Below are 27,974 nucleotides of genomic sequence, written 5' to 3'. Positions count from 1 at the left end.
TATCTATCATTAGAGGATAAATTTGATTGGAAGAATTGGCTCATATTTAAATTTTATCACTCAACTAAAAAAATTCACTACCAGTCTAATTTCCAATGTAGAAAAACACGCTTAATCTTTGTTACAAGAAAATAATTATCAAGAAAGAGTACTAAGGGACAGGAGTATATGCAGAACAAATAACTATAAATACTGTATACACCTGTATCGAAGTGTATCGAAGAGTTTATGATTATTTTTCGAATGCACCCTACTTTTAAATTCGTAGAATATTCTAGTTCGACAAGCTAGCTCAAAAAGCCCAGAATGATGATCACATATCACATATAACATCTCCCACTACATCTTCTACAATACCCACAAATATGAATGATGGACCCACTGCCCGCAGGGGCGTAACACAGTTGGCAACGGAGGGGCAGATCTTGCTGCAATGAGCCTGGGTTCGAATTCCATTATTGTCGTGTAATTGCTTTCATCTCTCAGGCACAAGTGTGAGGCCTTGGGAGATGGCTTCTAGTAGTCAGTGAGTTAAGGCCTCCCCATTAACGCGCTATTGCGTACCCTGATTGAACCCCCTCACATGATGTCGGGTCGGAGTGCGGGGGCCGCCAAGACGACCCTTAACGGGCTACTGCGTACCCTGATTGAACCTCCTCACATGATTTCAGGCCGGAGTGCAGGGGCCGCCAAGGCGACGGAATCGCCTTTTGCTGCAATGAATAATGGACCCACCATCACTTATCATGGCAGGAGATGTTATAGGTGATCTCCCTGGCCCACCAGAGGCAAAACCCGAGTGGGTGCATGAAAGACCCAAACCAAAAATAGCTGGGATAAAAAAAAAAATGACCTTAAATTAAGTGTGTTGTTCCAGATGAATGACATTCCTAGTGAGGATAACAATTAGTGATGTAATCATAATAATGCATAAAACCACAAGAAATACGAGATATAATAGCATAAACATCATGAACTAAAAGAAAAAACTCAAATTTACAATATAGGTTGTTCCGTGTTCGTAACATGTAGAAACAACACTTGATCTTTCGATCCCAAATAAGAGATATAGATGTTTAAGAAGCTATGTCCATATGAATACACATCAATGTTAAGCAAAGGTTACTCACTTGGACTCTCTAGGCGACTGCGAATTAGCACTGACGTTCGAGCCTTGAGACGTGAACAAGTTTGGGTAGGAAAAATATGGTTCATCATCCATCGATGGCAGTCTCTGAGGTAGGTGAAGAGCATTGTCGCATGGTGAAGAGGAATTAAACGACGAAACAGGCGTTAGCTGCTGAGTCGCGGTGTTTTGACAGGCATCAGTTTGGTTTGGGGATGTTGAAGGACAGCCAGAATCACCACCATTTGAGTTGTTGGTGTCGTTATGATGTTGAGGAGCTGAGAACTCGTTGCTCCTTCTCTTGGTAAGCTCGCTTATTAGGATCTTAGCAATGTCAGATGCTGCAGCACGCTCGGCTGATTCAGCAGCTGAACGTGCAAATGCTGCAGCACGCTTGGCTGATTCAGTAGCTGAACGTGCAAATGCTGCAGCACGCTCGGCTAATTCAGCAGCTGAACGTGCAGATGTCTCGGCTGATTCAGCAGCTGAGCGTGCAGATGCTGCAGCACGCTTGGCTGATTCAGCAGCGTCCCTAGCAGCAGCACGTACAACTTGAAAATCCACGTGATCATCGTACATCTTTATAGCTGGAGGTGGACTGCTCTCTCTCACGGTTGCAGCAACAGTTTCTGATGATTGAGTTGGAGGGGATATGAATGGCACGAACTGCTTAGCTTCTGTAGCACCTGTTTGGATATTCAGTGATGCATCTTCCTTTGCAACTGATTTCTCCCGACTCACATTGCCAGACTCCAGTTTGTCTGCTTCTTCTTGATAATCGTCTGATAGTGCAGATTCCGGGAAATGCAGCATGACTGGTATTGAGACAACGGCCTTTTTAGGCTGTAACGGTTGCACAGGAACTTCTGGAAAATCTACTATGTCAAAATCTGAATCCGAGTCAGATTGTTCGTGGGTGGCAGGTTCTGGTACAGTGTATGTTGTCTCGTCGTGCTTCTCTTTTGGAAGGGGCATTTTTGAAGCACTGACGAACTGCGATGGCCCATTCTGGAAAGACAAAGGACGACACAAAACCATCGGTGAGGAGAGGACATAGAACTGCAATTGAGCAGCAGCTGTAAAACTTACCAGTAAATCTTCATGTGGCTTTAACAGTTCATTTTTGGTAGCGCTAGGATCCCAATCGAGCTGATGCTCTTTGGCAATTTCCTTTAAAAGGTTAAGTTTTACATCAGGTGCAGGAGCTTGAATTGATAAAAGCTCCACCAACTGCAATTAAAGAATAATGTTTGAGGAACTGAATGAGGACTGGACTCAAATGGTTAAAGAAAATCGGTCACAATTTGTCTAACCTGGCGATTGACACCACATTCGGGCATAAGCTCAGTGGCAGCAATTACGAATTCTTTGCCATATTTTCCTGTAAACAATTGTTGTGCCTGTAGCAACTCCGGTAGATCGGCACACCTTGGTGCTGCAAAGCATACACTAGAAATCGCCTCCTTCAAGTCTAGAGGGCATTCCCTACACATACCCAACAAGAACATGATTGTTATAAGAAATCTAAGTCCCAAAATGATGAATCCGCGAATTTCTGATGTTAGTAAATGCTAGTAGAGAATAAAGACTACGACACAGAGATTTACGTGGTTCGATTTACTGAGGTAAATCTACGTCCACGGGAAGAAAAGAGGGCATAGTTGTATTGCTTGATCTGTTTTCTACAGCTTACAATACAGACTTGCTATTTGATCTTTTATCTCTAGAGAGCTTAACAGAACTTAACCCTTTTCTATCTGATCTAAGTTCTATTTATACATTGAACCAAGATCGTGGCATGCAGCACCATTTACTAGGCAGTGGATGTCGTGGAGATCGTGGCGATCTTGCATGGGTCCACTATCCTGCATGAGTTAATGACTGCTTGACACCACTAAATAGATCGTGGGTGTAGTGGAGGTGGAAATCCTGCATGAGTCCACTATCTCCTAGTTCGGTCGAATACTGAGACCGAACTGCTGAATTATTGCCGAGCAGCTTTTGCCGATCTGAGAGTAGAGCTTGATGCCGACCTGAGAGCAGAGTTTGATTGGTTGGCTTTTACCGAGCTGTAGGCTGGGGCCGAACTCTTTGGTTGTGCCGAACTGAACTCTTTAGTCATGCCGGACTGATACTCTTTCTTGGGCTTTAGGCTGATGGGCTTTACTGCTGTTGGGCTTGTTTAGTACGTACTCCATCACTACCCCCCCCGAAAAGCGAAGTGAATCACTTCGGCATTCTGGATAAAGGTACGGGGTAAGTTGATGTTTGTCCTCGGTCTGATGAAGTGAACTCTTCTTTGACCGGACTTGGTTTGTGTCCTAATTTGGCGAGTTTTATCGCTCGGATCGGACTTTCCGTTGTCCTAATTTGGGGATCGGACTTTCCCTTGTCCTAATTCGGCGAGTTTTATCGCGTGGATCGGACTTTCCCTTGTCCTAATTCAGGCAAGTTTTATCGCGTGAATCGGACTTTTGTTGCAGTTCGTTTCAGACGAAGTGCTTGATTTTTAAGCCGAATTGTGGTCTTGTATCCTCTTTAGAAGCTTGGACTTCACAATCGTTGGCTTATTGCAGTTCGTTTCAGACGAACTGCTTGTTTAAGCTGAATTGTGGTCTTGTATCCTCTTTAGAAGCTTTGACTTACAATCGTTGGCTTATTGCAGCTCGTTTTAGACGAACTGCTTGTTTAAGCTGAATTGTGGTCTTGTATCCTCTTTAGAAGCTTTGACTCACAATCGTTGGCTTGTATATGTTCTAAGAAGGGGATCAGCCTTCGAAGAACAAGATACCTCAGTAACATTTGTAAGAGACGACACGCACAGAGACAGACAAAACACACAGACAAAACGCACAGAGACAAACAAAAAGCACATAGAGACAAAAACGCACAGAGACAAACAAAGACCAAGCAAACCAAAGAAAGCACATTGACCGAACAGGACTCAAGACTGACTGACCGGACTGTCTCTTACAAATGGAACTTCTTGAGGTTGGAAATGTGCCATGTTCGGGGTACCTGTTCTCCTGACATGTGAGCCAATTTGTAAGACCCTTTGCCGAGGACTTCTGACACCCGATACGGACCTTCCCATGTGGGTTCGAGCTTGCCCAGCTTTTCTGCTCGTCTTACTTCATTGTTTCTCAAGACGAGATCTCCCACTTGAAATTGCAGCTTCTTCACCCTTTGGTTATAATACCGGGCTACTTGCTCCTTGTACTTGGCTGCTTTTATGCATGCCAATTCTCTTCTTTCTTCGGCAAGATCTAGCTCGGCCCTCAGTCCGTCGTCATTCATTTCTGCTGAGAAATTTAGAGTTCGGGGACTGGGTATGCCGATCTCCACCGGAATCACGGCTTCAGTGCCGTACACAAGACTGTACGGAGTTTCACCGTTGGAGGTTGTGGGTGTAGTTCGGTAGGACCATAGGACTTGAGGGAGATTTTCTACCCATTGTCCTTTGGCTTGTTCTAACCGAGCTTTTAACCCTTTCACCAGGATACGATTTGTTACCTCCGTTTGTCCGTTTGCTTGTGGATGAGAGACCGAAGTGAACCGCTGTTGAATATTCAGCTCTTGGCACCAATTCTTGAACGTCTTGTCGGTGAACTGAGTCCCGTTATCCGAGATGAGGATGTGGGGTATGCCAAATCGGCACACTATGTTCTTCCAGACGAAATCCAATGCCTTTGAGCTCGTTATCGTAGCTAATGGTTCAGCTTCCACCCACTTCGTAAAGTAGTCCACGGCAACGATTAGGAATTTTATTTGCCGAGGAGCTTGTGGTAGTGGTCCTACTATGTCTATGCCCCATTGCATGAAAGGCCAAGGGCTTTGCATAGTGTATAGATCGGTCTGCGGCATCCTTGGGACATTTGCATGAATTTGGCACTTCGTACACTTCTTGACGAGCTGCACTGCCTCTTGTACCATGGTTGGCCAATAATATCCCCATCTCAGAACTTTTTTAGCTAAAGCTCTGGCTCCGATGTGGCTACCGCACGATCCTTCATGAACTTCTCTGAGGATGTAGTCCGTCTCTTCTGGCCCTACGCACCGCAATAACGGCTGGAGGTAAGACTTTCTAAAGAGGACTCCTTCATGAAGTTCGTACCGAAGTGCTCGGCACGTGATCTTCCGAGCTTCTCTCTTATCCTCGGGCAATTGTCCTTGATCCAGATACTGCAAGATCGGCGTCATCCAGTTCGGCGAGCTGGATACTGAATGTACCTCGGCTTCATCAATGCTTCGATGCATTAATTCTTCCGCCTTTGAGCTTGGATCTGAGGCCAACTTACTTAAGGTATCTGCTCGGCTATTTTCCGCTCTGGGAATGCGGATTATCCGAAAATAGGAGAAACTTCGGCTGATGCTTTGCGCTTTGTCCAAATACTTCTTCATTCTCTCGTCACGAGCTTCACTTGTACCCAACATGTGATTTACTATGACTTGTGAATCACAATGGACTTTGAGAGATTTGACGAGCAGACTTTGCGCTAACTGGAGTCCGGCCAGGAGGGCTTCGTACTCGGCTTCATTATTAGTAGTGGGGAATAGGAACCGAAGTGAGTAGGTTACCTCGTGTCCGTCGGGAGCGACAAGTAAAATACCAGCTCCACTTCCCATCTTGTTTGAAGCTCCATCTACGAATCCGCTCCAGCAGTCCGGCGGCTCTACTTCGGATTCCAAGGGCTGTGCTAGTTCGGCATTGGCAGAATTCTTCTGTTCGGCAATAACAGGAATTGCTTGATCGAACTTTGCTTCTGCAAGAAAATCTGCCAAGGCTTGTCCCTTGATGGCTTTCCGAGGTAGATATTCAATTGTGTGCTCTCCCAACTCTATAGCCCACTTGGCGATTCTGCCTGATGCTTCTGGTTTGGTCAACACTTGCCGAAGTGGCAGATCAGTTAAGACGCATACCTTGTGAGCATAGAAGTATGGCCGCAGTCTCCTTGCTGCATTTACTAATGCCAGAGCAATCTTTTCCAGAGGTTGATACCTGGTTTCTGGACCTCTTAATGCTCGGCTTGTAAAATAGATGGGAAGCTGCTTTAGGCCTTCTTCTCGTACAAGCACCGCGCTGATGGTTTGATCCGATGCCGCTAAGTATAAGAATATTACTTCGGCTTCGGTTGGAGCAGAGAGAATAGGAAGCTCGGCTAGATAACTTTTGAGCTCGTCAAAGGCCTTTTTCTGCTCGGCTCCCCACTCGAACTTTGGTGCCTTTTTCAACACCTTGAAGAACGGCAGTTGCTTTTCGGCTGCTTGGGAAAGGAATCGATTCAGTGCGGCTAGACATCCGGTTAGCCTTTGCACGTCATGTATGGACTTCGGCATTGCCATGTTCTGAACGACTTGAACTTTTGAGGGGTTTGCCTTGAGTCCGTCCTTTGAAACCCAACAACCCAGAAACTTTCCCGAATCTACCAAAAAGGTACACTTTTGGGGATTAAGTTTGAGGTTGGCTTTCTTGAGCACGTTGAGAGTGGACTTGAGGTTGTGCTCGTACTCCGAAGTGCTTTTGCTTTTGACGACTATATCGTCAACATACACTTCAACCTGTTCTCCGATTAGGTGCCGAAAAAGCTTGTCTACCATCCTTTGATAAGTGGCTCCGGCATTCTTTAAACCGAATGGCATCTTTTTATAAGCGAAAATGCCGAAATCGGTAATGAAAGCTGTTTTCGGAGCGTCACTCTCATCCATCAACACTTGGTGATATCCTTTGTATAAATCAAGAAAACAGAAAATTTCGAAGCCGATCAAAGCTTCTACTTTTTTATCTATATTCGGAAGGGGATAGCAATCTTTAGGACAGTGCTTGTTTAGATCGGTAAAATCTATGCACATCCGCCATCCTCCTTCTTTTTTCTTGATCATCACAGGATTGGCCACCCAAGAAGGATATTTCACCTCGAATAGTACATCCGCTTTTAGTAATTGGCGGACTTCGTCATGGATGACTTGGCTTCTTTCTGCCGCAAAGAGTCTTTGCTTCTGTTTTACTGGCCGGATTGAAGGATCAATATTTAACCGATGAGTGATTACCTCGGGGGGCACTCCGGTCATGTCCAACGGAGACCATGCAAAGACATCTTTGTACTCCTTGAGGAGCTGAATGGTCTTTTCCCGGAGTAGAGGCGTTCCTGCGAAGCCGATCTTGACCGTTCTGGATGGATCATCTTCGTATAACTGAACGGTCATTGAGTTCGGCTCTGAAGTGACTTCGGTCATCTCGCTTGCCTCTGACTCCGGTTGCTGTGATTGCTATGCTTGATGGTGCCGAACTGATTGCTCGGCACTTTTAAGCGCAATCTGCAGACATTCTTTTGCTCTCTTTTGATCACCTCGGATGACCGCTATCCCACCTTTAGTGGGGATCTTGATGGTGAGGTGATAAGTAGAGCAAACGGCCCGAACTGTGTTGAGCCAGTCTCTCCCCAGGATGATGTTGTACGGGGACCGAGCTTTCACCACAAAGAACTCGATCATCGTATTGGAGCTTGTAGGCGCTTTTCCCACCGTGATCGGAAGGCTGATAATACCTTCAGGGCGGGTGTCCTCCTGGGCGAAACTTTTCAGAGGAAGTGGAGCCGGACTGAGCCGAGCTGGATCCACTTCCATTTTATCGAAACATTCTTTAAAAAGAATGCTGACTGACGCTCCTGTATCCACAAATACTCTGTGGATCAGTTTGTTTGCCACTCCGGCTTGAATGACAATAGCGTCTTGGTGAGGAGAGATGGCTGGGACGGGATCGGCATCTGAAAATGTAATCACTTCGTCTTTCTTCAGCCTTTTATGTGTTGGCTCCTCTTGATTGGAACCTCTGCGTTCTGCTTTTAGGGACGACTTAGTCTTCCCGGCAGGGAGAGCATCAATAGTCTGGATTACTCCATCATATTGCGGCTCGTCGTCGTCTTCGGGATCCTCATGCCTTTTCGGATCCTGAGTATTGCAGTTCGCACCTCTCTGCCTTTTGTTCTTTTTCGGCTGCTTGTTTTGGTATTCTTTTAACGTTCCTGTTTTCACAAGAACATCAATACCTGCAGCCAAATTTCGGCACTCCTCGGTATCGTGACCGTGGGCTTGATGGAAGGAGCAATATTGATCCTGAGGTCGGCGCGCGGCCGATTTCGTCATCCGCCTTGGTTTTTCGAACATATCGGAATGTAGTTCGAAAATTTCCGCTCTTGACTTGTTTAATGGTACGAACTGAGCGGGCGGCTTTCAGGATTGAGACGTGGCCCCAATCTGCCTTGTACCGGTGCCCTTTGAATTCTTTCAAAAGGAGTTCGGCGAGGAAGCACCTGGCCGCTTTGATCAGGCTTCTTTTTCTCTTCTCGGGATGAGCTGTCTAAAGACCGTTTTCGACGGTCTGCCTCATCCGCACGGGAAAACTGGTCCGCAATGTCCCACATTTCTTGAGCTGTTTGCGGACCGCACTCCACGAGCTTTCTGTAGAGAGCTCCGGGCAGGATTCCATTTTGGAATGCCGAAATGACAAGTAGATCGTTGAGATCATCTACTTGTAGGCATTCCTTGTGGAATCTCGTCATGAAGTCGCTGATCTTTTCGTCGCGACCTTGACGTATAGAAAGCAGCTGAGCCGAAGTGATCCGGGCTTCCGCTTTCTGAAAGAACCTCCTGTGGAAAGCATCCATTAGATCTCGGTAGGATCTAATGCTGCCTTGGGGGAGGCTATCGAACCACCTTCTCGCGTTCCCGGTAAGAAGCTCGGGGAACAGCTTGCACATATGGACCTCATTGAGACCCTGGTTCGCCATATTATACTGATAGCGTCCCAAGAAGTCATGAGGATCCACTAGCCCGTCATAAGTCATTGACGGTGTCCGGTAGTTCCGCGGCAAAGGAGTTCGGGTGATATCGTCCGAGAACGGAGTCTTTAATGCTCCGTACATGGCGAACCCGACATCTCTTCGGTACGGAGGAGATGGAGTTCTCCTGTGGTTCCGGTACCGAGGAGGAACAGGAACATGTCGGGGTTGAGGATTCTTTCTCCTGGAAGACACGTCACTACTGCGGTAGTGACTTTCATGTCTGGATGAGGAGGGAGAATCCGCCGTTGTCTTCTCCGGCTGTTGGCTCTTCTGCAGGAAGGTTAAGAACTCCTCCTGCTTCTCGGCCAAGAACAGCTTGACAGCTTCATTTAAATCGGGCTGCTGGGAAGACTCGGTGCGATGACTCCTGGAGTGGCTTGTTCCTTCTTCGTGAGAACCGGAGGTAGATGTCTCCCGAGGCCGTTTTTCAGACCTGCGAGCTGGACTAGCTTCCTCACGGTTATCACGAACGGTATTACGGGTAGTATGTGATCTGGTATGCATTTTTTTGGGGTGGAAAAAGGGTCAAAAATTCGCTTTATCACAAATTTGGTTCTCTGTTTCCCACAGACGGCGCCAGTGATGAATCCGCGAATTTCTGATGTTAGTAAATGCTAGTAGAGAATAAAGACTACGACACAGAGATTTACGTGGTTCGATTTACTGAGGTAAATCTACGTCCACGGGAAGAAAAGAGGGCATAGTTGTATTGCTTGATCTGTTTTCTACAGCTTACAATACAGACTTGCTATTTGATCTTTTATCTCTAGAGAGCTTAACAGAACTTAACCCTTTTCTATCTGATCTAAGTTCTATTTATACATTGAACCAAGATCGTGGCATGCAGCACCATTTACTAGGCAGTGGATGTCGTGGAGATCGTGGCGATCTTGCATGGGTCCACTATCCTGCATGAGTTAATGACTGCTTGACACCACTAAATAGATCGTGGGTGTAGTGGAGGTGGAAATCCTGCATGAGTCCACTATCTCCTAGTTCGGTCGAATACTGAGACCGAACTGCTGAATTATTGCCGAGCAGCTTTTGCCGATCTGAGAGTAGAGCTTGATGCCGACCTGAGAGCAGAGTTTGATTGGTTGGCTTTTACCGAGCTGTAGGCTGGGGCCGAACTCTTTGGTTGTGCCGAACTGAACTCTTTAGTCATGCCGGACTGATACTCTTTCTTGGGCTTTAGGCTGATGGGCTTTACTGCTGTTGGGCTTGTTTAGTACGTACTCCATCACAAAACGAACATACAAACTTTTTTAGGAGAAATGATCGAATCTCTAGGACAGAACCAAGGCTCTCAGACAATCAAGAATACTTTCTGAATTTTCCAAGAAACCTAATACAGTGTCCCTCTGACTATGACAACCTATATGATTTGAGGAGAGACAGGAATAAGAGACTATAACTAATTATGTCACCAATCTTCACTCCCTAAAATCACCCTTTAATCGAAAGTGAACATGTTTACATACAGTTGCAAGATGGGAATGAGAACCAAAGTCATCAATTTTACATCCAGAGAACCAAAAAGAAAAACAAACAAAGACATCAAGAAATCAAGAGCTCTTATCTGTAATAGCACTAAAACAAAAGAACCATTGAGTGCTTTCAGAAGGGTCCAAGCATTCTCTTTATAGATTCATAATACTAAGCCAATAAACCTCATTGATTTATATCGCTAAGCCAGCATGAACAATATGAGAACCATTACTATCACCGGAAATTACTGCTAAAGGCCATCACAGATGAGCATTAGAGGACAAGTACCTCTGTGCTTCAATGATTGGAAGACGAACAGCAATGAGCTCACAAAAGAGGTCAACTATTTCTTGTGCAGCCATCATCTTCTCTTCTCTTATGATATGCTCTACCTGAACACCAAAAACTTATAAGCCCATTCTTGCCTTATATAGATGAAAATAAAACAATCAAAGATCTACACAACTACAAGAAAACACCCGATTGAGAAAAACGAAACACATCCATACCCGAATTCGAGCAGTGGCCTCTTGACCAGTTTCAAGCAGATTGGCAATTTCCTTCCTCATCTGCTTCAGCTGAGCCTCTCTCCGATTCCTCAGTAATTTAATCCGAGGAATCGTGAGTTTCAGCAAAGTTTTACTGTAAAAATGCCATAATAGCTACAATCAGGCCGCATATTACCACTATAATCCATTAATCCTCCATTCCCTAAACCAGCTAAACACGATTTAACCATTGCATCCACACGGATTAGCATAAATCATGTGATCGGAGTAAAATCAAAATCAAAATCCACTAAAATCACTGCAAAGTAAAACCTCCAGAAACAGAAATTTCCGAATTAAATAAAATCAATTCAACAACATCATCAGAACACGATCGAGATCAATTATCAACAGTTTGTGAAGCAGTAATAAATGAAACCATAATTCAAAAGATATTAGAAACTTGCAAGTAAAAAAATAAAAACAGTTGGAGATCACCATTTGGCGGCGTTGAATCGCTGTTTGAAGAAGGAATCCGTCATCGACATGGAGGCGGAGCTAGATTCTCAGCTGGAAACGGTAATTTTGCGGGATTTGATGATGATGAAGAGTCGATGGCTATATATGCCAATGAAATGTGCAACTGCTCCACCAGAAACCAAATTGAAAGAAGTCGTTTGCTTACCAGGTAAGGATATTTTCAAAATTAATTAATTGGACTATAATTCTGTCATGCAGATAACATCATTTTACATGTATTTTCTAAATTAAATACAATTACATTTTATAACTATGGACTGTTATATTGTTGATATATCACACGCAGTTTGTGAGCTGGAAAATATGTCTAATCAAATTTTATTTCCAACATTATATAAGCTCTTATAAGAATAAAATTAGAGTAGAAATAAAAGAAGGAAAAAGTCCAACTCAAATCATGCTTGGAGTATATTTTATAGTTAGAAAACACTTTCAACTTAGACATATAAACATCCAAAGTAAGCATAATATCGAGGTGAGTTGAAATGTGGCTTGCAAAAGTTGAGCAGTTATATATTAACAACGAGGTAACAGCTTATCAAAATTTAGTAAATATTTAAATCAACCAAAACTTTGTTATAAAAGTATTCTTTTCAATACATATGTTACTAATTAAGTAATTAGGCTTCAACAACGAAGGACGGAGAGATAGAATGTACATGGCGCTGAAAGCATACAGATAGCTGAGAGGGAAAAAAAAGAACAAAGTTGACAATCTTTTTGTTGTATAAGACGAGGTGAGGTTCCCTGGATGATCGGAAGTCTTGTACCACAGAACGAGAGGGATCAATCACGACACCAATTGTGGGTCAGAAGATCTTAACTCGTAGGTTCCAAGCATAATTTGAATTTAAGAACCTTAGTGAGCTGTCCCAATGGATTAACCTGCTTAGCTTGGGTTTTCTTGGCCTCAGATGGACCAGCCTCTTGTTCACGCCCCGCGTCTATAAAAAGAAATGAAAAACAGATCAGATCGGGAATTACACAACATTTATGGTGGTGAGCAAATAGATCAGTTTAGGAATTACACAGCACCATCGCCTTCTAAATTTGTAAATACAACATTCACAGAGTGCCTTGGATTCTATGGTGGGGTAGTAAAAGTCACGGGGAAATTGGAAATTCGAGTGAACATTGTATTAATTCCAAGGAAATAAATAAAAAATAGAGACATTCAGAGCCTGTCTGTCACAAGCCTTTCAGGCAAAACATGTTTGAAAAAGGATGGGAACAACATTGAAAAGCATAGGTCAAAAATGAAAATGTAGTTTCATAAATTTGATGTACTCCATTTCTTATGGGAAAAAGATAGAGGACAGCAAAAAATTTTAATAGGCAAAAATTTTCTTGAACATAGATTATTTAGAATGGCATCAACTTGAACCTCCAATAAAGAGAAAAACAGCAAAAGGCTTCTACAATAGTAGCATCTTATAAAGTAAAATACAGCTAAAATATAGTGAAAATCTAATAGTCAAGTCATTTTGTCACCATTAAAAAGAAGTCATGAGTACTCACCACTTTCACCAAAAATAAGGCCAGTCCCAATTGTTTCAGTGTATTCTCCAATCTGGGATTTTTTTTTTCAAAGAAAAAAGAGTCATTTGCTCAATCAGCTGAACAATGTAAAAATCATATACAGTATAAAGAACTCTATCAAAACCTCAATTCATGGAATAAGTTTTACTATCTGTCAACAAAGAAAATCAAACCCTTCATATTGCAACTACTCTAAGAAAGTTAATCTTGAAATCTAGAATGTCCAAAAAATCACACGGCCATTTCCAAGAAACGTGCAGAAACAGTTGATAGTAGCTGAAAAGAAGAGAAGGTATTCGACACTTAGTTTATCACTGACCTTAAGAAAGAAAAATCACGAGAAAAAAAACAACTAAAATAGAGAAAGAAACTTCAAAGAAATGCATTTTGTTGGCCAAGGAGACCACACAAATTCAATACATACCAGCTTGATATTGTTATCTATCACGAGAATCGGGTTTAGCGTGTCCAGACCCTGCATTAGTCGTTAAAGACACAAATTCAAGTAGTAGCAAAAGATAAGCACCTAATTATGATTTTCAAAACACAAAGCGAGTCAGTCTGATCATATCTTTCCACCTATGACAAAAACAACTTACAGTGAGCACGTATGGTGCGTTCGCTGGAATACGAATGTGGGGAGCTACGCTATCCAAATCGAGTAGGACATATTCTTCCTCATCTTCTTCTACCTCCTGTTGTTGCTCCTTGGCTGATCCCCCCATTTTATCTAAAAATAGCAGCTTTTTCACTTCTTTTTTTGATTAATTTAACTTTGATCACACAAAAAAATTGTCAAAACCAGCATAGTAAAGTTCACAGCATAGAGAAAACTGAAATCTAATTTTCATGAAGCTTTTACAAAAAAACCAAAAAAAATACGAACTCATATCATCGTTTCGGCGATGATATAACAGAATTATAAGAAATATGAGGTGGAAGGGGCTACAGGGAACATAATTTCTTCATACTGCACTTTGCAATTTCACTGAGAAATTTCATCAAACAAGTTATGTGCCAAAATTCGGGTTCAACATTTTAATAGAGCCATATTCTTTTACAGATTCAAACCCTTAGATCTAAGATTCCTTGGATTCAAGAATACGGATTTGACGAGATTTATACCTTACAGAATGAAGTGGAAGGAGCTCAGCTTCGGCGGCGATGGCGGCAAAGGAAAACTCTCAAAACGGACTAATGAAGTTATGAAGCGAAAGCGGGTCGCCCGGGTTAACTGAACCGGAAAATTGTTGCAAATTTTTTTAATCATAAATTAGGGGTAAAATTATGGGCTTGCCTTATTAAAATAGTAAGATTGTGATTTGCGAGCCTATAAATTTAATAGTCCTATTATATATTTTTATAAGCTTTTATTTCTTCCTATGTATGCATTCAAAACTCAAGAATAATTTTTAAATGTTAGCTCCCTTTACTTTTTATAAATAATACTGCAAGAAAAAAACATTGATTATTGGATACATATATATATGCATGTTTTAGTATATTAATTAATTTTTAAAATTAACTATAGTAGTAATGGACTTTTCTTATGAAATTGTTATAGTAGAAATGGATTTTATTAATTAATTATTTATTTATTTTAGAAATATGGATTAATATATTTATTAAAGTAGATTAGACAAGATAATTAATATTTACCACAAACTGAAATAGATAATAATAATAATAATAATAATAATAATAATAATAATAATAATAATAATAATAATAATAATAATAATAATAATAATAATAATAATAATAATAATAATAATAATAATAATAATAATAATAATAATAATAATAATTTGATAGTCTCGAATGATAGTCTCACACACAAATAGTTTGATCTCGAGCACTAGCGATCCAATTATATTTAATTTGACCTTAGTTAATTATGTCCTTTTCTTTAAAAAATTATTAGAATAATTTTTATAATAAATCATTTTGGTATTAAAGTATTATTATTAAAAATAAAATAAAATATGAAATTGAGAAAGCACAGATGAAGAATTTAAATAAATGAGAATGGAAGGTACCACATAGAACCTGGAATTAAAAAGGAGTACTAGCTTCAATCCATTGTCCGATTTTATAGGAGTATATATAAAAAACCAATTACGTTATAATTTATATAAGCATCAATCGTGAGCACTACTTTCATTTAATTCGCCTAATTCTTATTTTTAGTTTTAGATATTTATTTAAATTCTAATACATCAAAATACATTATTAAAGTATTAATCATATAAATTATTTTAAAATAAAAACTCGTACTCCCTCCGACCCAATAAATATGAAACGTTTACTTTTCGGCACGAGATTTTATGCAGTGTTGTTTTGTGAGTTAAAGAAGAGAGAGTAAAGTAAGAGAGAAAAATAGAGATAAAGTTATTTCAATTTTAGAAAACAAAATGAGATAACTTAAAAAAGAAAACATTCCATTTTTAATGGGATAGTATATTTCAATTATAACATCATCACTGCACTATCACTCTATCAGCGACAAGCCATTGCATTAGGAGGAAGAATTACAACTCAAGCTTTCCATAAATTCTCTCTTTATACCCTCACCCTACTCAATCTTATTCATATATTTTAGAGGGAAACTTTTTGTTTATAGTGACAAACTTAACCAAAAAATAATAATTTCATTTTACAAATGGAGTGCGCTCAAGCAATGGAGCCTTGATTTACTTCAAGATCTCATATAAATAGCATATTACATGCCAAGATCTACCCTCCTGCTCATCTAATCTTGCAAGAGAAGCCATGTCCTGTCAAGTCGAGGTCGAGGGCCCGCTGCAGTCGCTACGTCTGAATCAGTCGAGCGCCTTCCTGAGTTCGTCTCTCAGCTCGCCCCTCATTGAAATATCCATCTGCAATGGTCCACCACGATTTTTTTTCTCAGTTACTATGATGTTAACAATGATATCGAGTTTTGAGTTCGTCGCATTTTTTACCTTTGCTAGCAGTGCGGCGAGGGCTTGAGGCAGTGCTCGTAGATCCTCAGTAGAGTTTTCGAGCGTGGACAGCTGCTGCAGCATCTTCTGCACGCGCAGATTATGCAGCTTCTCGTTGTAGCTTCTTGTGTCGTCCTTCCATGAGAAGAAAGCCTTGTCGTCTGCCCACGCACTCTCCTTGCCTCCAGCAATCTCCGAGCTCACGAACCAATCCTTGATCATGTCCCTAGCAGACCCATATTCAAGACGATGGCCAGCTGCGTCTCTCAGAGTCTTGACTAGCTCATCCTCGCCTACTCGCCTGTGCAGTCTCTGGTAGAAGAAGGAGCGCGATTTTGGCCAGTCGACCACTTGATTGATCACCCCTTTCGCAGCCATTCGAAGCGAAGTGTCGTGGAGTTCAGCGAATTTTGTGGCTATCTGAGTGTATATCGGTAGAAGCTTCTTTTCTCGGGCTTTGATCTGACTCTGTAACTCTTCCGTCGCGGATGTCCCAGAGTTCCTAACCTCCTGGAGTCGAGACTTGAGATTGATGAGCTCCGGGTCGAGCCGGCCCATACACTCGAGCAGTTCCCTCGATCTAAACTTGATCTCGATCAGACCTTCTGGCTCGAGCACGTTCCCTCTAGCGGTTCGTTCAGCATACATCTCGATGTGATCGGGGTTGATCTTACTGTCCACGACCACCCATGCTCCACCGCGGAGCTCGCCCATCATAGGTATGTAGATGAAGACGGGCTGTCCGTATGTTCTAAGGTTCTCGACGATAGTGGACCCCGCTTGTAGGATACCTTCGAAGAGATCCCGTTGTCCGCCAGAAAAGCCTCTCCAGTTGGCAAGAATGAAGAGCGGAAGCTCTTCCTTGTTAAAATCCATCAACGCTTGAGCAGTCTTCGTCGCGGAATCGGGAAACCATACCTGCCCGGCTTGCGGAACGACCCTCTCGTGAGAATCGAGCTGCCCCGGGTCAGCAGGGATGACTTGCATCATCGTTTGAGTCTCGACAGCGACGATCCCTACTGGTATTCCTCCAAGCTTCGCGCGTCCCGTCACGACCGTCCTCGCCCAGCCTTCCAACGTCTCGATGAAGCTATCCCGATCGAACATACCTCCCAGCCATTTCCCGGCACCATCCATGGCACCACAAATAGCAGCACGGGGATCACATGACGTCTCTGGTAGATATTCGACTAGCCTCTCGGGGGGATCCGACAGGCTCAAAATCGGAAGCGGACCGCCAGAATATGGTGGGACGAAGCTTAACCACTTTAAAATCGCTGAAACGCCCTCGAGATCGTCCGAGACTGTGAGATGAACTACTCCGTTTGTCGCCATAATTTTAGGTCCGCCGAGTTGCATGTGGGAGCTATACACCTCCCGACCGAGAAGCTTGTTTAGCGCTGAGAAACCGGTCAGGATGATCGGCTGATCGAGTCTTTGTATGCAACGCATGCCAAGACGGGCAAGATAAGCACCGATACCAACGGTTCTTCCGGTCACATATGTCACCGTAAATGTTTCATGATAGGCCTTCGAATACGCACTCGCGATAGCACCACTTCCCGTCAAATTCTCGACTCCTAGACCATCCTCCTTCCCTACAATCGTATCAATCACCCATCGAGTTTCTCCACTCTGAAGCTTCACCTCGTGCGCTATCACAGATGCATTGATACGAGCATAATCCTCAGGGGTCAGATAAACATATTGGAAACCACGCTCCGGGTTGGTTTCATCGGACCAACCGACTTTAAAGCAAGACTTTACTTCCTCGGCTACACCGATACGAGCCCCTGAATTGGCTGCGAGATAAATAAGAGGCAGTCTCTGAGCGCACGCAACGTCAGTCACTGCCTTGAAAAAAGCATCTTCTCTTGGACCAAACGAACCATTTTTAAAGGTAACGTCATTCGATACAATGAAAATTGTCCTTCCGGAAGGGAACTCAGGAGTCGACATTTCCATGCGCCAAGCTACCATCCCAACCTCGTTAAGCCCAGGCGGCCGCTCTTCCGGAATGAGAGGAGTACCCCAAGTACCCTGCTTATCAGAGAACGTCAACTCCGTTACCTTAATTAATGGTTTATCGATAGGCTTGCTAATCCTCGGATGCTCGGACCATGATTTGTTCAAAGCCGCCTCAAACGCCTGCGAAGAGAGAAATTGTTGAGACATGTACAAGCATCGATCTAGAATATGTGAAGCACGAAAAGGTAAAAACTGTACCAGTGGGAAATCATAGCAATAAGTTGTGTTACTCTTCCGGGCTAGGAGACGCTTCTGGTCGAGAACTCCCAACGGTTTGTACGGTGCATTCACAGGCAGCCCGTGCAATGGACCTTGTCCTGAGATGGAAGTGTAGACTGCTCTGTCCGTGGTGGAATCCTCGACTTCTCTATAGGTCTGATAGTTGAAACACAACTCATTAAATTTGTATAACTTCGGCTATGAGAAGTCTAAATCAAATAATCGTGTAGCACGGACTTACATTGACAATGCAGGTGTGACCAGTCACATTTGTGACAACGACTCTCCAAGCTCCGTTCGCTTCTCCATTCGACGATATCCAAAGCTTCACTTCCCACTCACACACACCTAAACGATGCATTTTGACGCCAACCGACACATTAATTTCCTTCGCTAGCTCATCCAGGATTTTCTCAACAGCAGCTTCTTCTTGGTCGGCGGCTATGTCAGCCCTTCTGCAAAATAGATTTTAAAAACGAGGTCAAACCTCGAGCTAACGAGCACATTCTCACAAAAAAAACAGGCATTTTTGTCTTACTTCTGGTAAGGTAAAAGATCGCCGATCTGTTGCTCTCGCAAAATATAGAGGTACATATGTGCGTGATCGGGCTTGAGAGTGGAGTTATGGGAGTTGAGTTCAAGCTCCTCCATTGCAGATATTATGGATCTTAAAATGCTCCTCGACGTGAAGGATAGAGTCCACAGAGACTGAGTCGTGACCTGATCCAGTACCGTCAGACCTTCGTTCGATATGGGCTGCCTCACGAATGTTCGCAGGAACATTCTTTGGATTGGACGCGGCTTGTCTGTAACAGTATAGAGGTGCCACTGACGATCCCGAGAAGGAGTGTACCGTATGTTTTCATAATCTTTCAATTTATCCTGTTCATAGTGGGGAAAAAATCAATATAGGTTCGATTTAGAACAAGTCAAGATGCGAAAAAAGAAGTATATACGATAAGACAGACCAGCTCGAGGTAAATGGATAGAGGTGGCTCCAAGTGACGCAATAGAGGCTCCTCCTCGTAGTAGAGTTTTTCGTCGGACCAATGGAATGAGTGCCTCATTGGTCCCCTCCCTTCGTCTCTCTGTATAATACAGCTGACAACGCCAACCCCAGCTTTTCTCAGGCTCAAGCTCACTTCTTTCTCCTTGAGAATTTTCGCTAGCTTGTTGACTCTCTCCTGAGCCTGATCCTCATCACCACTGTCGAGAGGCATAAATGATTAGGCAAACAAACGAGGAAGAAAAGCGTCGCTCCTACGACTGATTTTCAAATAATTGAGCTAAAAACGAGCACAGTGATTATTTTGCATATTTTACCTATCCTGAAGTAGACTCATTGGGTTGCTGATGCCGGCCAACGCAATGTGCATCATATTACCGTTTCCCAGATGAATTGAGTCGTTAGTACTTTCAGCTTGTGAATTATGTGTTGCTTCCCTCAGTGCTGCGGTTATAATCATAGGCAAGAGCTGAAGAGATTTGATGACAACCATCGCTCCCCACTTCCTAATGTTCGATGGCTCATCCGAAATCTCGTCTTCATACACATTCTTCTGCTCTACATGCTCGTCCAAGAACTGCCATGATGCAATAAGTCCGGCTCTGTGCCACTGCATCCTAACACTTCCCTTTACGAGATATGGCTGAAAATACGTATCGACGTCAGTTAGAAAAGTCCACAAGTGAGCTGGTGATGGCATTCAGGTCCGTCAAGAGTTAGTTAGTACCTGATACAATCTGCGAACATAAGTCTCGACGACCCTGCGTTGAAGCGTATGATCACTGTGATCGAAAAGACCGACAAGAGCATCTTCAACAGCCAAAGGGGCATAGACAAGAGCTTCCATCCGTTCGTTTATTGCACTTTTCCTCTTCGGAGTATCCATGTTCTCGCCTTCTTCTGTGAACATTTCTAACTCCGAGAGACTTCTGGCAATATTTGAACGAAGCTCACTAAGTTTAGTCTGCTCGAGCAGTTGACTAGCCTTCAGTGCTAACTGTATGAATATAGAGTGCGGATCAGATTAAAGGAATCAAGTGAAATGAGACGACTTCAAAATTTTTAAAAATTTGTCAAAACTTCTCAACGACGCAACATTAAAGACAAAAATCCTATAGAAACATAAGTAGAAGAAAATGAAAGGAATTGCGAACCTCGGAGTAGTTTGTATGGTTGAGTGACGAGAAGCGGATTAGTTGATCACGATATGCAGCGGGGTTTGGGTACACAAGTTGTTCCATAAGACGTAGTATCAGCTTATTTTTGCTCCTGATGCCCTAGAATATTAGTACAATATGTCAAATAAGCTTTCTCGATAGAACAATCAACTATAAGACAAGTCCACGGGCACGTGATTAAATCGGAAATATACCTGATGAGAAAGTACAATGTCCACGATTTTGAGGAGATCTTTCTTGTATTGGAGTCTTAAACGTTCGATCACATCAGCCTGAAAAGCATATGATAGCTCAACACGAATTCCAGACGGAGGCGAAACCTTACATGTTTTTTTCGAATAAATAGTTTACCTGAATATTATCATTGAATAATTCTTCAACGGATAAATAGTTTTCGAAAAGGCCCTGGACTATGATGCGGGCATGGCCTTCTCGGCCTCGCTCGTAAGATTTGACAAGACTCATCAGAGGCTCGACCAACCGTTCTTGGGCTACTTTCTCTTTCTCGGGACAGTAGCTCAAATGGGCCTGAAGAGTTATAGGAAACAGTATGTTGACAAGCTTAGTGAAAAATTGGCTAAGCTTCAACTTTGAATTAATGGGACGAAGTGATCAATAACCAACCTCAAGAATTCCACGTAAGACTCTTGCAGGGAAATCGGCATTTTGCATATTGGCGATTCCCTCAAACTCCCTATAGCTCGTTTCTAACTGTGAGTTTGCAAAGCAAAAAAGTAAACCCGTTTGTCGACTTAGCATAAAACCAGTAATAATTTGAAATGAGCTTCTGCTATAAACCTCGTATCTAAGCTCTTTAGGTAGTCTGTTTGCTAGGACAGCAAAGCATTCTTGCCACTGCAAGAACGGGAGCTCAGGATTGTCCAAGCAACTAAGCAAATTTTGAACTACCTGTAATGGAAAATCAAAACGTGGTTCACAAACACGTGAAGTATAGACTAAAGGCACATTGTATATGCAACGTAAAAAATTGCTAAAATTGTGTATATCCGATCTATACGGTACATTCACCTCAATTAGGGTTCATCAATCCCCAATTAGGACTCATTATTCCATAATTATGGTTTATTCATCACAATTAGAATTCAAATATGGAGAAGTTATGGTTTATTCATCACAATTAGAATTCAAATATGGAGAACCCTTACTTCGTCAATCTTATGCTCGTATCCAGCAAGAACCATCCGAGCTGCATTCAAGCTTGCAGCACACCGTTGGTGAACTTTACCGGATATGGCCGTTGGAGGTCCGAGAACAGGAAAGCTACCATGGAAGGGTTCTGCTTTCCTCACAGCCGAAGGGTCATCCAAGTCGAGTCTTGCTATAAGCTCCCCGGCCTGGAAACAATCAGCCTTAGTTCTCGAGAGACAACATAGCAGAACGCAGAATGGGGTTCTCAAAACTAGCTTACCTGCATCGCTTGACCTTCGGAGATCTTGAACTGGATCTTTCCGGAAGCAGGCGAGAGAAGGGGCATGCACATCTTCATGACCTCAACTTCCGCATAAGGTGTGTCGGCATCGACGTGGCTGCCATCCGTGACAAGATACCGGAGTAGCTTGCACGGTGTCTCCGCAATCAACTTGGACGGGTCGTGATCGTTCTGGATTAGCAGTCGATCGTTAAATCTCTATCGACACAACATGATTAGCTAATCAATGAATAGGTGGTAAAATGTCACACCTGAAGCAAACAAGTCCTTCCATCAATGAGAAGACGGGTGCCCGCTGCTTCCTCTTCAGCATATATCACGTGACTGTTTCCATCAAGCTGCAACAATCACATTAGGTATTTAGGTTACAATCTAAAAGTAGAGATATATTCAAGAATCATAACTATAAATAAACTCTTCGAATAAGTAATAACAAAACAATTAATAATACACAATTTTAAAAGCAAAAGCAACCATTAGAGAATTTTCTGCTTGCCTGCATTAATAGACCTCCATCTTGTAGTGTATGTATTTCAGCTTCGATCTCGGAGCTGTTCATCATTAATCTATAGCTTCCAGGTCCTCCTCTAACCATATTAATCTAAATAGAAAAAAATAAACAAAAATAATTTAAAATCAAAGCAATGTCAGGCGATACGACAAAATCAGTCCCACAATTCTACATGTTCTAAACTTACTGTATATTTGCTTCCTTCAATATTTAGTGAAACTTGAGAATTGACCAGCGAAATATGCTGCAAGAGGAAACCAAGTCAATCGTGTGCAACGTGAAAAAAATCGAGAACTAGATCTTAAATTTCATCATTTCATGCACACTGACACTTACCTTTGGAGGAATCTGTCCTTTTTCAAGATAACCAACATATTCCGAAACTGTGGCTGCACTACTAGCAGAAGCTTTCTGGTTTGCAGATAAGGGTTAAAGTATTAATAAGGAAATATTACAAATTTACACTTACATGATTTTATTAAATGTATGTATATGCACTTACGTAAAGAGCTCCACCGACAACTGAAAGATACCAAGGGGGTCGTTCTGCTCGGACCCTCATTGCGATTCTGCTATCGAGCCACCCTGTATGGATTTTGTTTTCCTTGTAATCTACGGCCTGTGGAGGTTAATGTAAGAGTCTTCACCTCTACAACTAGAAACTACGTTACTAAGGGACTCGAATGAGATTTGATATTCAAGATTCTTACATTTAACAGATCGATAGAGTAATCCACATTCGTTCGAATTTCTCCTCTAATCTGAATTTCTTTAAGCCCAAGAACCATATTTGAGATGGCCAGAGCTCGAGACTCTCCAAAAGCAAATACATGTCCTAAGAGGAGAGAAAATAATGATTACAGAAGCTACACAAAACAAACATGATTTCTTCTTAAGAATCGAGTATATATGTGACTTCAAAGAGGTTCCTCAGACAGTTAGAAGTTAGAACTATGCTACAAAACATACCAAATTGGGAGTCTGAAAATTCATGAATGCCGCCTCCAGACTGTGATCATTAACAAATTAATTAGGCACGGAATTTTACTTACGCCGAAACTTATAGCAAAAGATATCTAGTATATGTACCTTGACAGAAAAGTACGCCCACACGTTCGGCTTACTTTTGAAGCTCAACTCCTGTTCAGAGTTACTTGTGTCAAAGAATGATCTTCAGAAGGCGATTTGTAAATGGAGACTTATCGGTGAGATTTCTCACCTGTACTCTTCCGCTCGTTGGCTTGAAACCATCATCAGGATCTTCACTGGTCACACGAACTGCCACACAGTGACCTTTATGTCTCATCGACTCAGCCTTGTCGAAATCAAACGGAGTGGCAGAGAGAGACGTTTTCCTCCAAGAATCATATCCTCCACCACGTTCCATCCCATAGAATCTCCGTATCTCTGATATTACCCAGCATGAGAATATAAGCTAATAAGCAATTACGATACGCAACAAAAGTTGTGAATGAGATAATACAGTTCCGAACCCAAACCTGGAATTTGCCAAAGAGGGATACCCATCCCAACCACGACTTGTGCAGCAGGAAGATTTATCTCAGCTATCCACTCTGTGACGGGGTGCTCCACCTATGTTTGTAGATCAGAGCTCAGTCTCAAGTAACAAAAAATGGTTCCCAAATTGTCGAAGCATAGGTTTTTTGTTTAGAATAAAAAAATCTAGCCTTAGAATCCTCACAACTTTACAAATCCAATGTTCTTAAACATTAATACAAAACAATAAGCATCAGATTCATCATCGTCGATGTTGGGATAAAAACCTGTAGCCGCGGGTTTAGCTCCAAAAAGTAATATTCCCCTGTTTCCATACTGTACAGATACTCCACAGTTGCGGCACCAACATAATTTACACTTTTGGCCAACCTTCTAGCAGCCTGCTCTAGTTTCTTTACTGTTTCAATGGGAGCCACAGTGATTGGGCCCTCTTCGATGATCTATTTAACATCACCAGACAAAGAAGTGAGCAACGAGTCAGCTCAACGAAGGGCAAGGGATGAACCACAAAATGGAAGCTAACCGACTTTCTGGTGTCGTCTTTGGACACTGCAATCCCTGCTATGCAAAGCTACAACATTTCCATGTTGATCACAGAGCAGTTGGACTTCGAGATGTCGGCTCTAAGCAACAAAACAGGCTGGTATAAGAATAGAGACTCAGTGGTTTGTCTCTCCATTAACATAAAAAATGCGAATGCTCTAACCTGTGAGGCAACTTTCATTATAAATATGGGGGAGCCGGGAACTTCGCCCTGGACTTGCTTGAACAAAGCCTTGACCTCGTCATCGTTGTGGACCTGAAATGTCGCATGAGTAGTCAAACCACCAGCAGAAACTTAATCAAGATCAAGTTGCCTGCTTACTTGAAATGAAGGGCTTAGTTCTGTTACAAAAATATAGTCGGAAATTAAACCTTTCTTATGCCTTTGCCGCCTCCACCCCAAGATGCCTTGATCATTGCGGGGTAACCCACAACTTGACAGCTAGCAATGGCTTCTTCAGTTGAATGAACACATGCTTCTTGATAAATCTCATCTGGAATCGTGATGCAGCTCTCTTGAGGAATTTTTACCTACAATGGAACACTTACATATAAATATATATGTGTATATATATGAGAGAGAAAACTTAAAGAAGAGCAAGAGCTTCATGACAGAGTGCACTTTACATGAGAGCCACTCCATGGAAGAGTCGGCACAGTTGCAGCTTGTGCAATCAAAGATGACCCTATTTTATCTCCCAACGCAGCCATGGATGCAGCTGGTGGCCCGAGAAATATGATGCCTTTTGCACCCAAAGCATCGGGTAGCTCTGGATTCTCGGATGCATGGCCCCAACCAGGCCACACGGCATCAACGTGTGTCATCTCTGCCATCTGCACAACACAAAAGTGTAGCTTTCGTCATCTTTATGCTCAATGTGCTACATTCATCTCTATTTTTCTTTGCCATTCTTCCAAATCAGTTTCCTCGACATTACTAATGAAATCCACCACACCCCACACATTCCCGTCACACAAAATGCTGTTAACAAAGATGTGTAAACTCACAAACCTCGACTATGAGCTGCACGTTAGCATAATTGTTATTGTTAGTCCCACCAGGAACTTCTACAAACTGATCGGCTATCCTAATATGCTCTGCATTGATCCTCATGTCCTCGGGAGTAGCCATTGCCACCAACAAGATCGCCTTGTCAGTGCCAAACGTCTCATACGCCCACGTCCTAATACTACGTATAAACTTGACAGCCGCCATCCCATTGTTGGCAATCAAGATACTATGAATCGCCCTCCTTCCTCCGAGGGCTTGACAGAACTCGTCCACTTCAGGTATCACGGTGGGAGACCTCGATGGAATGGCTCCATTTACATACCCGTTAGTCGGCCAGACACTGACCGCGATTGGCCGCCTCTGCGCTTCTGACATCTTGTGGCCTCTGAAAATAACAAACCAGTTACAAGTCAAGAGATCTTGTATCATTCTTTCACACATTCATCTCACATAGTGTAAAAACAAAAGTAGCTAATTCACTACAACAAAAGGAAATCATCAAATCACTCAGTGGGCCCTACAGAAGCAAAATTCTTATCATTTCGAAACCCTTCTTTCAAGAAATTCAAACAAAAATCATGATTATCAAACCAATCAAATCCAAGCTACATCCTGAAAAGCAATCCAGCCAAAACTTGACATTGTATGAAAAACCACCAATTAGCTCATAAACCACAACAATAAAATTCAAGTGATTCAATTCCCAAATTGGCTCAAAGCTAAAATTGAGATCTTTAAATTAACCCCAAACCTATAAACACATACACACACAAACGCACACATAAAAACAGGATCATAGTCAATGATGATGCTGAAAACGATCAGCCACCAAAGCAACACATCAAAAACAAATCATCCCCCACCAAATTAAACTCAATCAACTCAATAGATTCATCACCACACACTCTAAGCTTCTCACCACCGTTTTTAGTTGAATTTTCCGCCAAAATCAAATAAACAATAACTCAATCTTCAGCTCAAATTCCAGCACCGAAAGAAACAACAAACAAACCCCTTTTCCACCAAACAAGAGCAACACCAATTGGAGAGAAGCAGTACCTAATCAAACAAGCCCAGGAGGGGAAATGATGCAAAATACAATCTTTTACTAGCACAAGTGGCTTTCTTGCGTCATATAAATTTGAAGAAAATTTTATTCCGCAGCAAATGGCATTTAAGAGAAAAGGGGGAGAATAAATTCAGCAGAGTGAGAACATGCAAATCTATATGCAGAGTGAATTTTTAAAAGAAAAAATTAGTTGCAGAAGCGAAGTAGATGAGAGGGGGTGGCACACAATAATTATCTTAATTGAATTTGATTTTATAACTTTGGTTTTGCAGTTTGGGGTTTGGTTGGGGATGGTTGGGGGACCAAATAATAAATACCATCATTATGAGGGGCCTCTCATTTAGGGCGCGCACGTGGTTAACCGCCGATTTTTCGTTGTAAGCAAATTTCATTCATCATTTTCATAAAATTATATAGAGTGAACTAAAAAAAATGGTTCCTAGACTGAGTTTATTTTGCTCATAGTCCCTAGATTTTAAAAATTTCTCCAGACATCTCTGGATTAAAAATTTATCTTGAAAATGGTCATTTTTCACTGTTTTCGGTCGAAAATACCCTTTTGGGAGGGGTTTGGAGGGTTTGGGCAATTTGATCTTTTTACACTTTTAACATTTTAAATTTGATATTATTTCAGTTATGTACTAAATCGGATATTATTTCAAAATTATCATTCTTCTTCCATTTGTATCATACTTCACTTTTGTTTCTTTATTTCATTATTAGATTTAATTATAAAATTAAATTTTAAATTTCGATTTTTAAATATCAAAAAAAAATTAATTAAAACTAGTAATTCATGGACACTATAAATATTGATTAAAACTATTAATTTTTGTTATTTAATATAATATTTAGCTGAATTGAAGAAGTACAGAAAAATAATATTAATCATGATGAAAAAATAAGAGCTATTCTATTAGCCTTCGTTCGGTTGTTATCATTGCTTGTGATTGAATATTATGAAGTTGACTAAATATTTGATCCAACTAAAAAATTTATATAGGAGTATTTTTGTTGAAATTTTCTAGTAAATTTTGATTGTTTTCAAATTATTAAACGAAAATTGTATTAGTCTTACATTATATGCATATTTATTTCAGAATAAATCGTGTTACATGATCTATTTATGATTAAAGCTATTAAATATTGATTAAAACTAAGGCGTTGTCATACCTTATTGATTAAATATTAGACACTATCAAATATTGATTATGACTATTAATTTTTGTTATTTAATAATTTTTATAATTAAAAAAATTTATTGATATTTAAAAATTGAAATTTAAAATTTAATTTTGTAAAATTAAATCTAATATTGAAATAAAGAAACAAAGTGAAGGATGACAAAAGGGAAGAAGAATGATAATTTTGAAATAATATCAGATTTAATACATAACTGAAATAATATCATATTTAAAATATTAAAAGTGTAAAAAGACCAAATTGCCCAAAATC

At 41.5% G+C, this 27,974-nt stretch overlaps 3 protein-coding genes across 7 annotated transcripts; all 3 read right to left on the bottom strand.

Annotated features, from left to right (window-relative positions):
* Positions 1–175: 175 nt before the first annotated feature.
* Positions 176–11,677, bottom strand: LOC121754720. 3 transcript variants are annotated; one of them, XM_042150036.1, is made up of 7 exons: positions 11,442–11,677; positions 10,965–11,097; positions 10,744–10,847; positions 2,440–2,611; positions 2,216–2,356; positions 1,131–2,134; positions 176–831 (listed from the first exon to the last, which is right to left on the bottom strand). In XM_042150036.1, exons 1-7 carry the CDS (start codon positions 11,489–11,491, stop codon positions 738–740), a joined length of 1,698 nt encoding a protein of 565 aa, XP_042005970.1. In that variant the 5' UTR covers positions 11,492–11,677; the 3' UTR covers positions 176–737. The 3 variants fall into 3 exon arrangements, with proteins under 3 accessions (XP_042005970.1, XP_042005972.1, XP_042005977.1); XM_042150038.1 differs by having other exon boundaries at positions 177–713; positions 11,442–11,676; XM_042150043.1 differs by lacking the exon at positions 176–831 and adding an exon at positions 854–890 and having other exon boundaries at positions 11,442–11,676.
* Positions 11,678–12,038: 361 nt separating this feature from the next.
* On the bottom strand, positions 12,039–14,324 carry LOC121801539. 2 transcript variants are annotated; one of them, XM_042201056.1, is made up of 5 exons: positions 14,148–14,324; positions 13,622–13,795; positions 13,447–13,497; positions 13,002–13,053; positions 12,039–12,427 (listed from the first exon to the last, which is right to left on the bottom strand). In XM_042201056.1, the coding sequence occupies exons 2-5, from the start codon at positions 13,745–13,747 to the stop codon at positions 12,303–12,305; spliced, it is 354 nt and encodes a 117-aa protein (XP_042056990.1). In that variant the 5' UTR covers positions 13,748–13,795; positions 14,148–14,324; the 3' UTR covers positions 12,039–12,302. The 2 variants fall into 2 exon arrangements, with proteins under 2 accessions (XP_042056990.1, XP_042056982.1); XM_042201048.1 differs by having other exon boundaries at positions 13,622–13,752; positions 14,148–14,304.
* A 1,118-nt stretch (positions 14,325–15,442) lies between these two features.
* On the bottom strand, positions 15,443–26,764 carry LOC121754703 (acetyl-CoA carboxylase 1-like). Of its 2 annotated transcripts, none has more exons than XM_042150020.1 (32): positions 26,510–26,764; positions 25,451–25,835; positions 25,066–25,272; positions 24,811–24,969; positions 24,602–24,694; positions 24,423–24,518; positions 24,162–24,335; positions 23,877–23,970; positions 23,597–23,784; positions 23,467–23,517; positions 23,347–23,386; positions 23,088–23,212; positions 22,880–22,996; positions 22,714–22,788; positions 22,565–22,621; positions 22,363–22,467; positions 22,118–22,204; positions 21,846–22,037; positions 21,583–21,771; positions 21,215–21,325; positions 21,041–21,127; positions 20,768–20,944; positions 20,611–20,688; positions 20,393–20,515; positions 19,966–20,235; positions 19,556–19,881; positions 19,201–19,438; positions 18,771–19,114; positions 18,474–18,687; positions 18,212–18,388; positions 15,986–18,133; positions 15,443–15,901 (listed from the first exon to the last, which is right to left on the bottom strand). In XM_042150020.1, the coding sequence occupies exons 2-32, from the start codon at positions 25,823–25,825 to the stop codon at positions 15,845–15,847; spliced, it is 6,774 nt and encodes a 2,257-aa protein (XP_042005954.1). In that variant the 5' UTR covers positions 25,826–25,835; positions 26,510–26,764; the 3' UTR covers positions 15,443–15,844. The 2 variants fall into 2 exon arrangements, with proteins under 2 accessions (XP_042005954.1, XP_042005961.1); XM_042150027.1 differs by lacking the exon at positions 26,510–26,764 and adding an exon at positions 26,370–26,494.
* Between the last annotated feature and the right edge of the window lie 1,210 nt (positions 26,765–27,974).

This window comes from Salvia splendens, chromosome 1, assembly GCF_004379255.2.
Source record: "Salvia splendens isolate huo1 chromosome 1, SspV2, whole genome shotgun sequence".
In the NCBI taxonomy this organism is placed as follows: Eukaryota; Viridiplantae; Streptophyta; class Magnoliopsida; order Lamiales; family Lamiaceae; genus Salvia; species Salvia splendens.
This window is presented reverse-complemented; position numbering and strand designations above follow the sequence as displayed.